This window comes from Pristiophorus japonicus, chromosome 2 (genome assembly GCF_044704955.1).
Source record: "Pristiophorus japonicus isolate sPriJap1 chromosome 2, sPriJap1.hap1, whole genome shotgun sequence".
In the NCBI taxonomy this organism is placed as follows: domain Eukaryota; kingdom Metazoa; phylum Chordata; class Chondrichthyes; family Pristiophoridae; genus Pristiophorus; species Pristiophorus japonicus.
In genome coordinates, this window is record NC_091978.1 from 130392178 (window position 1) to 130409490 (window position 17313).

Here is a 17313-nt window from a genome sequence, read left to right on the forward strand (position 1 = left end):
GCCCCTGTTCCATTATTTGAAGGGGCTGCTCCTGAAATTCTGGCTGCACTTCAGTCCCACTCTCCTGATCTTTGGGCACCCTGTGCGGAGGGGAGCGGGTAGGTCCGAAGGCCTCCTCGTAGGACTGCTCCTGGGCACGGCCAAGGGTGCCATCAGCCGGTCCAGGCAGCGGGCGGTCGAGGGGGTCGTTCAACCTGACTGCCTGCCTCTCTTCCGCTCTTACATCCGGTCCAGGGTGTCCTTGGAGATGGAGCACGCGGTGTCCACCGGTACGCTCGCGGCCTTCCGCGAGAGGTGGGCACCGGAGGGACTGGAGTGCATCATCACGCCCGGCAACCAAATTTTAATTTGATTTTACGTTTTTAAGTTTAATTTGTTTTCATTGCCGGTGCTTTTAGTGTCCCCCTCCCCTTTTATAGGGGGCACTGGAAAAAAATTTGATTTTAGCGCCCCAAAAAAAACCCCAAAAAAAGAAAAAACAAAGGGGGCCTTGAAAATGTCTGCTGTGTCACCCAGGCGGGTGGCATGGTTTTAATGTTTATGTTTATTTTCAGGTAAACTCAAAAGAGTTTCATGACTTGGCCTGGAGGGTGGTGCATGGAGCAGTGCCGTGCAACAAATTTTTAAGCCGGTTCACGGACTCCCAGGCCGCCTGAAATTTCTACGGTCTGGAGGAGTCCGTGTTCAACATTTTTATTGAGTGCACGAGGTTGCAGCCCCTGTTCCATTATTTGAAGGGCCTGCTCCTGAAATTCTGGCTGCACTTCAGTCCCACTCTCCTGATCTTTGGGCACCCTGTGCGGAGGGGAGCGGGTAGGTCCGAAGGCCTCCTCGTAGGATTGCTCCTGGGCACGGCCAAGGGTGCCATCAGCCGGTCCAGGCAGCGGGCGGTCGAGGGGGTCGTTCAACCTGACTGCCTGCCTCTCTTCCGCTCTTACATCCAGTCCAGGGTGTCCTTGGAGATGGAGCACGCGGTGTCCACCGGTACGCTCGCGGCCTTCCGCGAGAGGTGGGCACCGGAGGGACTGGAGTGCATCATCACGCCCGGCAACCAAATTTTAATTTGATTTTACGTTTTAAAGTTTAATTTGTTTTAATTGCCGGTGCTTTTAGTGTCCCCTTCCCTTTTATAGGGGGCACTGGGGAAAAATTGTGATTTTAGTGCCCAAAAAAAAACAAAAAAAAAGAAAAACACAAAAAAAAAGGAAAGAAAGGGCCTTGTAAATGTCTGGTGTGTCACCCAGGTCGGGTGGCACGGTTTAATGTTTTATGTTTTGCAGGTAGACTCTAAAAGAGTTTCATGCACAAGGACCCCCAGGTCCCTCCACCGCAGAATGTTGTAATTTCTCCCCATTCAAATAATATTCCCTTTTACTGTTTTTTCCAAGGTGGATGACCTCACATTTTCCGACATTGTATTCCATCTGCCAAACCTTAGCCCATTCGCTTAACCTATCTAAATCTCTTTGCAGCCTCTCTGTGTCCTCTACACAACCCGCTTTCCCACTAATGTTTGTGTCATCTGCAAATTTTGTTACACTACACTCTGTCCCCTCTTCCAGGTCATCTATGTATATTGTAAACAGTTGTGGTCCCAGCACCAATCCCTGTGGCACACCACTAACCACCGATTTCCAACCCAAAAAGGACCCAATTATACCGACTCTCTGCTTTCTGTTAGCCAGCCAATTCTCTATCCATGCTAATACATTTCCTCTGACTCCGCGTACCTTTATCTTCTGCAGTAACCTTTTGTGTGGCACCTTATCGAATGCCTTTTGGAAATCTAAATACACCACATCCATCGGTACACCTCTATCCACCATGCTCATTATATCCTCAAAGAATTCCAGTAAATTAGTTGAACTTGATTTCCCCTTCATGAATCCATGCTGCGTCTGCTTGATTGCACTATTCCTATCTAGATGTCCCGCTATTTCTTCCTTAATGATAGTTTCAAGCATTTTCCCCACTACAGATGTTAAACTAACCGGCCTATAGTTACCTGCCTTTTGTCTGCCCCCTTTTTTAAACAGAGGTGTTACATTAGCTGCTTTCCAATCCGCTGGTACCTCCCCAGAGTCCAGAGAATTTTGGTAGATTATAACGAATGCATCTGCTATAACTTCTGCCATCTCTTTTAATACCCTGGGATGCATTTGATCAGGACCAGGGAACTTGTCTACCTTGAGTCCCATTAGCCTGTCCAGCACTACCCCCCTAGTGATAGTGATTGTCTCAAGGTCCACCCTTCCCACATTCCTGTGACCAGCAATTTTTGGCATGGTTTTTGTGTCTTCCACTGTGAAGACCAAAGTAAAATATTTGTTTAAGGTCTCAGCCATTTCCATATTTCCCATTATTAACTCCCCCTTCTCATCTTCTAAGGGACCAACATTTACTTTAGTCACTCTTTTCCATTTTATATATCTGTAAAAGCTTTCACTATCCGTTTTTATGTTTTGCGCAAGTTTACCTTCGTAATCTATCTTTCCTTTCTTTATTGCTTTCTTCGTCATTCTTTGCTGTTGTTTAAAATTTTCCCAATCTTCTATTTTCCCACTAACCTTGGCCACCTTATACGCATTGGTTTTTAATTTGATACTCTCCTTTATTTCCTTGGTTATCCACGGCTGGTTATCCCTTCTCTTACCGCCCTTCTTTTTCACTGGAATATATTTTTGTTGAGCACTATGAAAGAGCTCCTTAAAAGTCCTCCACTGTTCCTCAATTGTGCCACCGTTTAGTCTGTGTTTCCAGTCTACTTTAGCCAACTCTGCCCTCATCCCACTGTAGTCCCCTTTGTTTAAGCATAGTACGCTCGTTTGAGACACTACTTCCTCACCCTCAATCTGTATTATAAATTCAACCATACTGTGATCACTCATTCCGAGAGGATCTTTTACTAGGAGATCGTTTATCATTCCTGTCTCATTACACAGGACCAGATCTAAGATAGCTTGCTCGCTTGTAGGTTCTGTAACATATTGTTCTGAGAAACAATCCCGTATGCATTCTATGAATTCCTCCTCCAGGCTACCCCATATTGATTTGACCAATCGATATGTAGGTTAAAATCCCCCATGATTACTGCCGTTCCTTTTTCACATGCCTCCATTATTCCCTTGATTATTGCCCGCCCCACCGTGAAGTTATTATTTGGGGGCCGATAACCTACACCCATCAGTGACTTTTTCCCCTTACTATCTCTAATCTCCACCCACAATGATTCAACATTTTGTTCATTAGAGCAAATATCGTCTCTCACAACTGCCATGATATCATCCTTTATTAACAGAGCTACCCCACCTCCTTTCCCTTCTTGTCTGTCTTTCCGAATCGTCAGATACCCCTCTATGTTTAATTCCCAGTCTTGGCCACCCTGCAACCACGTTTCTGTAATGGCCACCAAATCATACCCATTTGTAATGATTTGTGCCGTCAACTCATTTACTTTATTTTGAATGCTGCGTGCGTTTAGGTAGAGTGTTTTCATCCTAGTTTTTAAACCATGATTTTTAGTTTTGGCCCTTCCTGCAGCCCCTTTATATTCAGTGGCCCTTTTTGTTTTTTGCCTTGGGTTTCTCTGCCCTCCACTTTTACTCATCTCCTTTCTGTCTTTTGCTTTTGTCTCCTTTTTGTTTCCCTCTGTCTCCCTGCATTGGTTTCCATCCCCCTGCCATATTAGTTTAACTCCTCCCCAACAGCACTAGCAAACACTCCCCCCTAGGATATTGGTTCCGGTCCTGCCCAGGTACAGACCGTCCGGTTTGTACTGGTCCCACCTCCCCCAGAACCGGTTCCAATGCCCCAGGAATTTGAATCCCTCCCTGCTGCACCACTGCTCAAGCCACGTATTTATCTGAGCTATCCTGCGATTCCGACTCTGACTAGCACGTGGCACTGGTAGCAATCCTGAGATTACTACTTTTGAGGTCCTACGTTTTAATTTAGCTCCTCGCTCCTTAAATTCGTCTCGTAGGACCTCATCCTTTTTTTACCTATATCGTTGGTATCAATGTGCACCACGACAACTGGCTGTTCACCCTCCCTTTTCAGAATGTCCTGCACCCGCTCCAAGACATCCTTGACCCTTGCACCAGGGAGGCAACATACCATCCTGGAGTCTCGGTTGCGGCTGCAGAAACGCCTATCTATTCCCCTTACAATTGAATCCCCTATCACTATCGCTCTCCCACTCTTTTTCTTGCCCTCCTGTGCAGCAAAGCCAGCCACGGTGCCATAAATTTGGCTGCTGCTGCCCTCCCCTGATGAGTCATCCCCCTCAACAGTACTCAAGACGGTGTATCTGTTTTGCAGGGGGATGACCGCAGGGGACCCCTGCACTACCTTCCTTGCACTGCTCTTCCTGCTGGTCTTCCATTCCCTAGCTGGCTGTTGACCCTTCACCTGTGGAGAGACTGGGGAAACTGAGATTATTCTGTGGGGAGACTGGAGAAACTGAGATTATTCTGTGGGGAGACTGGAGAAACTGAGATTATTCTGTGGGGAGACTGGAGAAACTGAGATTATTCTATGGAGAGATTGGGGAAACTGAGATTATTCTGTGGGGAGACTGGAGAAACTGAGATTATTCTGTGGGGAGACTGGAGAAACTGAGATTATTCTGTGGGGAGACTGGAGAAACTGAGATTATTCTGTGGGGAGACTGGAGAAACTGAGATTATTCTGTGGGGAGACTGGAGAAACTGGGGTTGTTCTCCTTAGAGCAGGGAAGGTTAAGAACTTTAGCTTTTTTTTGATTATCTTTATTGAAAGTTGCCATTAAATTTAATTACAAAAGATCTCAGGAGAATCCACTTATTATTTGCTTCCCTCTCCTCCTCCTCTGCTGTAGCATGAAGGGGAAATCATGTTTAACTAATTTACTGGAATTCTTTGAGGATATAACGAGCATGGTGGATAGAGGTGTACCAATGGATGTGATGTATTTAGATTTCCAAAAGGCATTTAATAAGGTGCCATACAAAAGGTTACTAAAGAAGATAAAGGTACGCGGAGTCAGAGGAAATGTATTAGCATGGATCGAGAATTGGCTGGCGAACAGAAAGCAGAGAGTCGGGATAAATGGGTCCTTTTCAGGTTGAAAGTTGGTGGTTAGTGGTGTGCCACAGGGATTGGTGCTGGGAGCACAACTGTTTACAATATACATAGATGACCTGGAAGAGGGGACATAGTGTAGTGTAACAAAATTTACAGATGACACAAAGATTAGTGGGAAAGCGGGTTGTGTAGAGGACACAGAGAGGCTGCAAAGAGATTTAGATAGGTTAAGCGAATGGGCAAAGGTTTGGCAGAAGGAATACAATGTCGGAAAATATGAGGTCATCCACCTTGGGGAAAAAAAACAGTAAAAGGGAATATTATTTGAATGGGGAGAAATTACAACATGCTGTGCTACAGAGCGACCTGGGGTCCTTGTGCATGAATCCCAAAAAGCTAGTTTGCAGGTGCAGCAGGTAATCAGGAAGGCGAATGGAATGTTGGCCTTCATTGCGAGAGGAATGGAGTACAAAAGCAGTGAGGTCCTGCTGCAACTGTATAGGGTATTGGTGAGGCCGCACCTGGAGTACTGTGTGCAGTTTTGGTCACCTTACTGAAGGACGGATATACTAGCCTTGGAAGGGGTACAGAGACGATTCACTCGGCTGATTCCGGAGATGAGGGGGTTACCTTATGATGATAGATTGAGTAGACTGCGTCTTTACTCGTTGGAGTTCAGAAGGATGAGGGGTGATCTTATAGAAACATTTAAAATAATGAAAGGGATAGACAAGATAGAGGCAGAGAGGTTGTTTCCACTGGTCGGGGAGACTAGAACTAGGGGGCACAGCCTCAAAATACGGGGGAGCCAATTTAAAACCGAGTTGAGAAGGAATTTCTTCTCCCAGAGGGTTGTGAATCTGTGGAATTCTCTGCTCAAGGAAGCAGTTGAGGCTAGCTCATTGAATGTATTCAAATCACAGATAGATAGATTTTTAACCAATAAGAGAATTAAGGGTTATGGGGAGTGGGCGGGTAAGTGGAGCTGAGTCCATGACCAGATCAGCCATGATCTTGTTGAATGGCGGAGCAGGCTCGAGGGGCTAGATGGCCTACTCCTGTTCCTAATTCTTATGTTCTTATGTTCTTATGTAGCACTTGATTACTGGTTGGGTACAGTTGCACTCACCTCTCCAAACTGTCCATTCTACATATATAACTCAAGATAGTGAGTGTCAGCAGGCTACTTAAACATGAGAGGGCACTGCAGTCGATCTTGATCTTGTCTGCTCCCACTGTCAACTACACCTTCACTCTCACAAAATGTCACTAGATAGTAATTGGGAGAGTGAACCATGGCCAAATTTCCCTTACGTAACCAAGGGGTGCTGAGCCCAACTGTAGTGTCCGACCACCACCACCATAGCTTAGATCAGCTAACTGAGCACCAACTGGAGGTCGAACCTGAGATCTACATGTCTCAGCAACTAATTGCCTTAAGCCACTGAGAAAGCCTAAAAGAAATTGAAGCTATTTTACTAACTTTCCCATTTCCCCCACAATATTACTCCAAAGCTGATCAATAGGTTATATGAGATTGGCCTAGGGTGAAACTCCCTGTGATTTTCCCTTCCTGTCGGTCAGGAAGTGACTTCCCTGCACTATGCAGCTACCCACAGCAGCATAATTGAGGCTGAGGACTCAGTTTGACATTTTAATTAACACTGACTCTACCTCAAAGGTTGACATTTACACATACCTAACTCTTAATTAACAGCAACTTTTAATATCCTTTATTCTTTTCTGCTTTAGAGTTGAATAACACCATGAAAAGTTTATTCTCTGAAGAGTATTTAGCCAGAAGACAAAGCTTTCAAAAAGCAAGCTGTGCAAAGTGGCCATTACCCAGCTGCAGGAGACTGTTCAGAGTCTTGGGAGGTAAGGTAATACTTTAGTGTTTCATATATTCCCACACAATAACTTGGACTCTAACCACTGTTTAGAAACAATGTCTGAAGGTTTATATTTCAAAAGATGAGGAGTAAAAATTCAATGTGAATTTATTAATGAAAAGTTTTTTAAATAACCTATGCATTATCGCTACCACATCTAATAAATAGGTTGTAGACTATAGATATATATTGCACTACTATTACAACAACAATAACAACTTGCATTTATATAGCATCTTTAATGTAGTAAAACATCCTAAAATGCTTCATAGGAGTGTTATCAAAACTAAATTTGACACCAAGCCACATAAGGAGATGTTAGGACAGATGAGAGTCAAAGAGGTAGGTTTTAAGGAAAGTCTTGAAGGAGGAAAGAAAGGTAGAGAGGTGGCGAGGTTTAGTTAGGGAATTCCAGAGCTTGATTCCTCAGCAGCTGAAGGCACAGCTATCAATGTTGGGGTGATTAAAATTGGGGACGCACAAGAGGTCAGAATTGGAGGAGCGCAGATATCTCAGATGGTTGGAGGAGGTGACAGAGATAGGGAGGGACGAGGCCATGAAGGGATTTGGAAACAAGGATGAGGATTTTTAAATCAAGGTGTTCCTCAACCTGGAGCCAATGTAGGTCAGCGAGCACGGGGGTGATGGGTGAGCGGGACTTGGTGTAAGTTAGGACACGGGCAACAGAATTTTGGATGAGCTCAGGTTCGTGGAGGGTGGAAGATGGGAGGCTGGCCAGGACTGCATTGGTATAGTCAAATCTAGAGGTGACAAATGCAGGGATGAGAGTTTCATCAGCAGATGAGCTGAGGCAGGAGCGGAGTCATGCGATGTTACAGAGGTGGAAGTAGGAGGTCTTCATGATGGCACGTGGCCAGATGCTCATCTCTGGGTCAAGTATGACACCAAATTGCAAACAGTTTGATTCAGCCTCAGTTGCCTGGGAGAGGGATGGAGTTGGTGGCTAGGGAATGGAGTTTGTGGGATAGACCAAAGACGATGGCTTTAGTCTTCCTGATATTTAGTTGGAGGAAATTTCTGCTCATCCAGTACTGGATGTCGGACAAGCAGTCTGACTGTTTAGAGATAGTGGAAGGGTCGACAGAAGTGGTGGTGAGGTAGAGCTGGGTGTCGTCAGTGTACATGTGGAAACTGACTCTGTGTCGTCAGATGATGTCGCCGAAGGACAGCACGTCGACAAGAAATAGAAGGGGGCCATGGATTGATCCCTTGAGGGACACCAGAGGTAATGGTGTGGGAGCAGGAAGAAAAACCATTGCAGGCGATTCTCTAGCTACGACTGGAAAGATAAGAAGGGAACCATGCGAGTGCCGTCCCACTCAGGAGGGATGAGGGACGAGAAGGGTTATTTACCTTTATCATAGTCAATTAGAATGTAATTTGTGATCTTAGTAAGAGCCGTTTCAGTATTGTGGTTGGGGCGGAAACCTGTTAGGAGGGATTCAAACAAGGAGTTCCAGGAAAGATGGAAAAATTCCTATTCTTATCCTTCACAGAGGCCACTCATAATAATTTTACCTGAGACAAAGGGAGACGTCTAAAAGCACGTTTTTTTGTAGGATAGTTAAAGATGTAAAGATAGTGAAATATACTTTTATGCTACTAACTTTACCTTGTGATCATTTTTCCTTGTGTTCAACTGAGAAAGGGAAAATTTCATTCTGTGACAGCAAGCTCTGAGGCAACGACCTGTGACCCTCCTATAATAAGCTAATTAGAGGCTATTATTCAGTATAACCATGGTAATTTGTGTCTCTCACTGTGCTGGAGTCAGAATATTGATGGTTGGAGGGAGAAATCCTTAGAGAGAGAAAAGAAATGATTGGGGGGCTCGATAACCTCATTATTTTCTGTAAATTGATTACAGACTGTCACAATAAAAGTACAGGAATTCTGTCATAATTGTTAATCCTTCATTGTGGACAATACACTTTCCAATATTGGATGAGCAGAAATTTCCTCCAACTAACTATCAGAAAGACTGAAGCCATCGTCTTTGGTCTGTCCCACAACTCCATTCCCTATGTTTACCATGGCACTGGCTGCTACTGCTTCTACAAATAAAAAGGGGTAAAATGGAATAGAATTTCCCCTGCGAATGTCTATATATGGTTTGAAGAAAAGGGTAGACCACGCATGCCCTTCCAGTAGCTCACCCAACAGTCCTCAGTGTTGGACAAATCTAATGGACTGTGTAAGATCCTCACTGTAGGTAATTGCAACTTTCATCTAAAGTAATCTGTGAAATGTCTTAATCGTAGAAACTGTGCAAATATTACTGAACTAACAAAAGCCTTTAAAAAAAGTTAAATGACTGATTATTAAAGGATTTATTTTGCATTTGGTTGAATCATTTGAACCAAATGAATTTTTGGGGGGCACTCAGGGAATCGAGAATGATGGGGATAGTGCAGGAATGTGGAGTTGAGATACAAAATCAGCCATGATCTTATTGAATGGAGGAGCAGGCTCGAGGAGCCAAATAGCCTACTCCTGCTCCTCCTTTTTCTTGTGTTCTTATGTAATCTCAAGATTAGATTATTATCTTGTAAACACTCCTGATTACCCATTTAACAGAAACAACTTGAATTTATATATCACCTGTAATGTGGAACATATCCCACGAGATTTTACAAGCAGGACAGATGCTAAGCAAAGGAAAGAGATTAAGGGAGGATCAAGAGAAATAAAGGCATGGTCAAAGTGTTTTTTTGGGGAAGGTGAGAGAGGAAACAAAACAAATTGAGAGTGTTTCAAAATGCAGCGATATAGTAACTGAATGTTCAATAGTGGAGTAGAGGATAAACAGCAATTCAAAGTCGGAAGAGTAGGAAGCTGAAAAATGCAGCTGGAGATCAGGTGCCATGGGACTTTATGGCTTTGAAGATGAGAACCTGAAAACGCTACGGGTCAGGAAGCCAGTGAAGATTGGCAATGTTGCGTATGGGTATGTGGGATTTCAGGTGAGAGAGTTTTGGATGAACTAGTTTGAGAAATCAGTCTATGAAATGATGAAGGCATAGATTGGAATGTAAGCAGCAGAATGGGGGCGAGGGGAAGGCATAGGCATACAAGTAGAAAATATTATAGAGATGGTAAATTGCCGTCTTGGCAACTGATGGGATGTGGGGTAAGAAGCACAGTTCAGGGTTTAACCTGAGTGGCAGCAGGAAAAGTGATGGAGCTGGAGTTAGAAGTAAAAGAAAGAAAGACTTGCATTCATGTAGCATTTTTGACAACCACCGGACGTCCCCAGGGCTTTACAGCCATTGAAGTACTTTTGAAGTGTAGTCACTGTTGTAATGTAGGAAACGCAAACGCTAATTTGCGCACTTCAAGCTTCCACAAACAGCAATATGATAACGGCCAGGTAATCTGTGTTAGTGATGTTGATTTAAGGATAAATATTGGCCTGGACACTGGGGAGAGCTCCTTTGCTCTTCTTCGAACATAGTGCCATGGGATCTTTTTCGTCCACCTGAGAGTGCAGGCGGGGCCTCGGTTTAACGGCACCTCCAGCAGTGCAGCACTCCCTCAGTACAGCACTGGAGTGTCGGCCTGGATTTTGGTCTCTGGAGTGGTCTCTTGAACCCACAACCTTTTAACTCAGAGGCAAGAGTGCTATCCACTGAGCCACAGCTTGCACTGTAAGCGTGCAAATACTGGTGCAAAACAAAGAGAATGGCTTTACTGTTGCTTGCTTTGAGCTAAAGAAAGCTTTGCTTCATCCAGGAATTGAGTTTGGACACACAGTAGGATTAACTGGTAACAGCCTTGGAGTTGATGGTGGTAGCAGAGAGGTAGAGCTGGGTGTCGTCAGCATACAGTTGGAAGCTCACCTATGCTAATGGAAGATGTAATTTGAGGGGTAGCAAGCAATGGACCCGTTTACTTGCGCGGCTATGCAGCTGTCTGAAGTTCCCACGCAAGCCGCTTGTCAGTTTCTCAATGGAAAAACCTCATGTGCAGAGGTTTGAATGGCCCATGCAGCCCCTTAAAGGGGCCACGCACCCAATAAAATTAGAGAGAACGTTGATAGCATGCATATGATAAATAATAAATAAGGAAGGAGCCATGCTGGCTGTGAATCTGTCCGATGAGATGACTGGACTGCATTGGGGAGGTAGGAATGGAACCAGGAGAGTAATTGCTATGAACGTGGACAACTGAGGGGTTATGGTGCAAGAGGTTAGATTGGTTGACAATGTTGAATGTGGTGGATAGGTTGATGAGGATAAGGAGAGATAATGTACTGTTACCACAGTCATATAAGATATTGGTTGGTTAAGCCAGGGCAATGTTGATGCTGTGGACAAATGAGAAACTGGATGGGAGGAATACCATAAGCTGCTACTGGTATTGCACAGTTGACGGAATATGCAGCATTGTCAATGTCAATTTGGTGTATAGGTGCAGAAGGCAGAGGGATGAAAGAGAACAGAGCTCCATAGAACATGACAATCCATGGTAATAGATACCCACAAGACCATGTGCATCACCTCAAAACCAGCTATATTAATATGATAACAGACCATGTAGCTATGTTGTGAAATGGTCACTGAGAACCAGACTAGAGGCTCAAACCACATTGAACATAACAGTGTATTTGTCACTTAAAGTGAGCATGGCATTGAATTTTTATTCGTAAAGGTCCTTTCAATCTGTCATAATGGATTTGACTGGAGTGAGCCGTTCATTGATGCGGTGATGCACCTAGAATGGACTAAGACATCTATTCCAGGATATGTACATTTGTAACAAGCTACAGCAGAAGACAGTAAGGTCTCTATGATATTGCCAGTTTCCCAAGGGTGCAGGGTGTCATTGATTGTACGTATGCATCCATTCGGGCTCCATATGGCCAAGCCGTGCCCTATAGAAATTGAAATGGATATTAATCAATTTGCGGGTAGTGTGGGATATCAACCTGAACATCCTTACGATTAATGCCAGGTATCCTAGCAGCTGCCATGCCTTTTACATTCTGTAGTAGTCCAAAATTCAAGATCCATTCAACAGAAATGGAAAGTTGGATGTATGTCAACTAGAGTATTTGGCTATCCTCTTCAACCTTGGCTGATGATATCAGTTGATGTGACTAGGCCGAGGACCGCTACAGTGAGACCCATGCCAGGATTGGGGTGCTCATCGAGTAGTCTTTTAGAGCCTTGAAGAAGCAATTCTGTTTCCTGAATCACTCAGGGTAGATTTCAATATACTCCATAGAAGGTATGAAAGATAGGTTCAAAATTTATTAGCATTTGTAAAACAATGAGCTAAGTTTGACTAACTTGATCAAGTTCTTTGATGAAGTAAGAGAGAGGGTTGGTGAGGGTAGTGCAGTTGATGTTGTGTATATGGACTTTCAAAAGGCATTTGGCAAATTACCACATACTAAACTTGTTAATAAAGTTAAAGCCCATGGAATTAAAGGGACTACGGCAGTGGTGTTCCCCAGTGGTTGGTATTAGAAACACTGCTCTTTTTGATATATATTAATGACCTGGACTTGGATATACAAGACATAATTTAAAGTTTGTAGATGAATCAAAACTCAAAAATAAAGTAAACAGTGAGGAAGATAGTAACAGACTTCAGGAGGACATAGACAGACTGGTAAACTGGGCAGACACATGGCAGTTGAAATTTAACGCAGAGAAGTGCGAAGTTATGCATTTTAGTAGGAAGAACGAGGAGAGTCAATATGAACAAAATGGTACAATGTAGTAAGAGAGACCTGGGGGTGCATGTACACAAATCTTTGAATGTGGCAGACTGTGATATGAAATACTGGGATACTTGCTTGAATCATAGTATTGTTGCATAATCTTAAGCTTGTCATTTTCTTAGAAACATAGAAAAATAGAAAATAGGTGCAGGAGTAGGCCATTCGGCCCTTCGAGCCTGCACCACTATTCAATAAGATCATGGCTGATCATCCACCTCAGCATCCCTTTCCTGCTTTCTCTCCATACCCCTTGATCCCTTTAGCTGTAAGGGCCATATCTAACTCCCTCTTGAATATATCCCACGAACTGGCATCAACAACTCTGTGGTAGAGAATTCCACAGGTTAACAACTCTCTGGGTGAAGAAGTTTCTCCTCATCTCGGACCTAAATGGCTTACCCCTTATCCTTAGACTGTGTCCCCTAGTTCTGGACTTCCCCAACATCGGGAACATTCTTCCTGCATCTAACCTGTACCGTCCCGTCAGAATTTTATATGTTTCCATGAAATCCAGTCTCATCCTTCTAAACTCCAGTGAATACAGACCCAGTTGATCCAGTCTCTCCTCATATGTCAGTCCTGCCATCCCGGGAATAAGTCTCGTGAACCTTCGCTGCACTCCCTCAATCGCAAGAACGTCCTTCCTCAGATTAGGAGACCAAAACTGAACACAATATGTTGTTCCCAGGTCCTACAGGTAATGAAACAATTTTAAGCCTGATTGCCACCTCCTGCCAAGCATTCTGTACTGCCATCCTCTGTGGAATCTCCATTTCATACCTCCACATTTGCTTTGCTTTTCTTTGAATTTTATTAGCCACTCTTTTCCACCATACAGTTTATGAAAAGGCTAACAGATTAATTTAAAGTTTTCCAGTGTTTCTAAAGGTTACAAATATATGTTGGCGTGCCTATGGCCACTTACCTTTAAGTGGCCGCAAGCCTATAATTTACTTAGGAGAATTCTAAAGGGCTGCTAGTGTGCACAATTTGTTGTTTCCCTCTTTCCCCACAAATTAGGCTAGCTCTCTGCCCTAAGGTACGGACTTCTCAGGGAGTTCTGCATTTTTATTTCAATAAGCTGACATCACAATATCCAATGACAAAACTCCTGTTGGCTACATATCTGCCTTAAACCTTTGAGCTAGTTCTAATTTTCTGTAAGTTACACATGAGTGTAAAGAACAGCTGCCCCTCCAATTTTCAAATTATGTAAGAAGTCCTCTGCTCTTTCCTGCAGCAAGGTTCCACAGGTTATGTGCTCATTTTTTCACAATTTAAGAACCTTTCTCTGTATACAGTATGCATTGAGATGAACACTCTACTCATTTCTTTCTTGCTTAAGGGATATCACATTTGGCAGCTGTGACTATAGCAACAGGACACCTCTAAATTTGTTGGCTGAACAAATAAGAGATCCCTCTCCATTATATAATACAGTAGCATTTTGGTTCTATTCAGTTACGGAACATTGCCGAAATCACCAAATTTGTTTTGCATATTCTTAACGGTCCTTTGAGACTCAGCCATAGCTCAGTGGATAACACTCTTGACTCTGAGTCAGAAGTTTGAGGGTTCAAGTTCCACTCCAGAGACCTGAGCACATAAATCTAGGCTGACACTCCAGTGCAGTGCTGTCTTTCAGATGAGATGTTAAACCGAGGCCCCGTCTGCTCTCTCAGTTGGACGTAAAAGATCCGATGGCACTATTTCGAAGGAGAGCAAGAGAGCTATCCCCAGTGTCCTGGTCAATATTTAACCCTTAATCAACATAACAAAAACAGATTACCTGGTCATTATCAGATTGCTGTTTGTGGGAGCTAGCTGTCGCATTTCCTACATTACAACAGTGACTACATTTCAAAAGTACTTCATTGGCTATAAAATGCTTTGAAAAATCTTGAGGTCATGAAAGAACATAAGAAATAGGAACAGGAGTAAGCCATACGGTCCCTCGAGCCTGCTCCGCCATTCAATAAGATCATGGCTGATCTTATCATGGACTCAGCTCCACCTCCCTGTCCGCTCCCCATAACCCCTTATCCCCTTATCGTTTAAGAAACTGTCTATTTCTGTCTTAAATTTATTCAATGTTCCAGCTTCCACAGCTCTCTGAGGCAGCGAATTCCACAGATTTATAACCCTCAGAGAAGAAATTTCTCCTCATCTCAGTTTTAAATGGGTGGCCCCTTATTCTAAGATCACATCCTCTAGTTCTAGTCTCCCCCATCAGTGGAAACATCCTCACTGCATCCACCTTGTCAAGCCCCCTCATAATCTTATACATTTCGATAAATTCACCTTTCATTCTTCTGAATTCCAATGAGTAGAGGCCCAAACTATTCAATCTTTCCTCATAAGTCAACCCCCTCATCCCCGGAATCAACCTAGTGAACCTTCTCTGAACTGGCTCCAAAGCAAGTATATCCTTTCATAAATATGAAAAATAAAACTGCACGCAGTATTCCAGGTGTGGCCTCACCAATACCATGTATAGCTGCAGCAAGACTTCCCTGCTTTTATACTCCATCCCCTTTGCAATAAAGGCGAAGATTCCATTGGCCTTCCTGATCACTTGCTGTACCTGCATACTATCCTTTTGTGTTTCATGCACAAGTACCCCCAGGTCCCACTGTACAGCAGCACTTTGCAATCTTTCTCTATTTAAATAATAACTTGCTCTTTGATTTTTTTTCTGCCAAAGTGCATGACCTCGCACTTTCCAATATTATAGTCCATCTGCCAAATTTTTGCCCACTCACTTAGCCTGTCTATGTCCTTTTACAGATTTGTTGTGTCCTCCTCACATATTGCTTTTCCTCCCATCTTTGTATCATCAGCAAACGTGGCTACGTTACACTCAGTCCCTTCTTCCAAGTCGTTAATATAGATTGTAAATAGTTGGGGTCCCAGCACTGATCCCTGCGGCACCCCACTAGCTACTGGTTGCCAACCAGAGAATGAACCATTTATCCTGACTCTTTGTTTTCTGTTAGTTAGCCAATCCTCTATCCATGCTAATATATTACCCCCAACCCCGTGAACTTTTATCTTGTGCAGTAACCTTTTATGTGGCATCTTGTCAAATGCCTTCTGGAAGTCCAAATACACCACACCAAATACACCAAGGCTATATAAATGCAAGTCTTTCTTTCTTTTGACTAAAAATACAATGGTAGTGTTTCCGCTAGGTTGCACTGTTTTTTTTCAGCGCAATGCGCTTGAATGTGGGCTGGATTTTCAGCTTTGATGATTTCGAGGTGGTAAAGTTTGCGCCTGGGAACAATTTACGCCTCAGTCGGCAAAATTGGGCAGCTGGGCCCTGAGTGTGGGGCGCAGCGCTAAGGGAGGCGTTGTACACCTCTCTGAGGGCGTTAGTATAGGAGAATCCCGAGCTAAAGAGCCGGGCTAGGAGCGCTCCGAGAGATGCCAGGAGAGAAGAATTTAAAAAACTGGAAAAAAAAACCACAAAAACATTCCCAATACATAGCCCACACCACCACAACATAAATGAACAAAAAAAACATTACAAGAAAAAACAATCAAACTTGCCTTAGGACTGCATTACTTACCTCTGTGCAGTCGGTATGGGTTGGACCGCCCGATTTCCCAGGCAGTCACTGCGGGGCACGGTGTGGGTGTACAGGTCAGGCGGGAGTCAAAAAGTGCGCTGCTGTCACAACCAGAGGCGTTGCACACTGCGCATCTCCTCCAGGCAGTGATGCTCTGTGCCCGCCGCAAAACCGGCTCCAAAAATTCCCGCGGGACGCTGGAGGCTGACCGCCTGCCCAGAAGTCCTAACCACCGCCATTGCCGCCCCTCTGCGGCACAAAACAGAGCGCAAAGGATCCGCCCCTTTAAATATTAAATATTTAATTTACTAAGCAACAGGCTACTGTACACCAATGAAACTAGTAATAAATTCTGTATCGTTTTTTTTAAGTCATTTTCAGTTATTTAAAATCAGTTTACTCACAGGTGATGTACTAAACACTCTTATCAAAATAGCTTTTTTTTGTGTTAACCCATTTTCAATTTCATTAATAAAATTGCACCAGATTACCACATTTAAATATATCAAGGAATATTTTTAATTCTAGAAAAAAATTACGTTCTAAAATGACGCCTGATTGCACTGGTTCATGGCAGATTTTACGTTTGTGATTATGCATTATGCAAATAAGTTTGAGCAGAAACTTGAACCACAAAACATCTCTGAAAATTAGTGCAGTTTGTGTCTGGATTGTCAATTGCGCCCAAAGTAGGAAACTCTACCCCATTGTATTTTCTTTGTGGGCAACCTCCTCTCAGGCATGACGGAGGCAACCATCATTAGTTGCCTATTAGTTGCTGACCTGCAACCTTTTGAGGTGCTGAATTTACCAGTTCTGAACAGTGTAGTCTGTGAAGTGCAATTTCCTGGTAAGTCTAGGTTCCATTTCTCCACCGCTGCTTTAGTGGCCATAACCAGTTTTACCATAATAATGTGAGGCTGACAGGAGACTGCCTGCCTGTGCGATTAGCAAGTGTACTGGTCACGTCTGTAGACGTCTCATTATTAAAGCCTCTGAGATAATGCGATCAAGAATGTCAATAGATGAAGTAAGG

At 43.6% G+C, this 17313-nt stretch overlaps 1 protein-coding gene across 4 annotated transcripts in view; it reads left to right on the plus strand.

Annotated features, from left to right (window-relative positions):
* rnf180a (ring finger protein 180a) overlaps positions 1 to 17313 on the plus strand; it is a 287825-nt gene that overhangs the window by 266080 nt on the left and 4432 nt on the right. For all 4 annotated transcript variants that reach the window (XM_070862558.1, XM_070862559.1, XM_070862560.1 and 1 more), the window contains exon 6: positions 6817 to 6942. In XM_070862558.1, coding sequence (XP_070718659.1) covers positions 6817 to 6942 — 126 coding nt within the window. The remainder of the gene's footprint in view (positions 1 to 6816; positions 6943 to 17313) is intronic.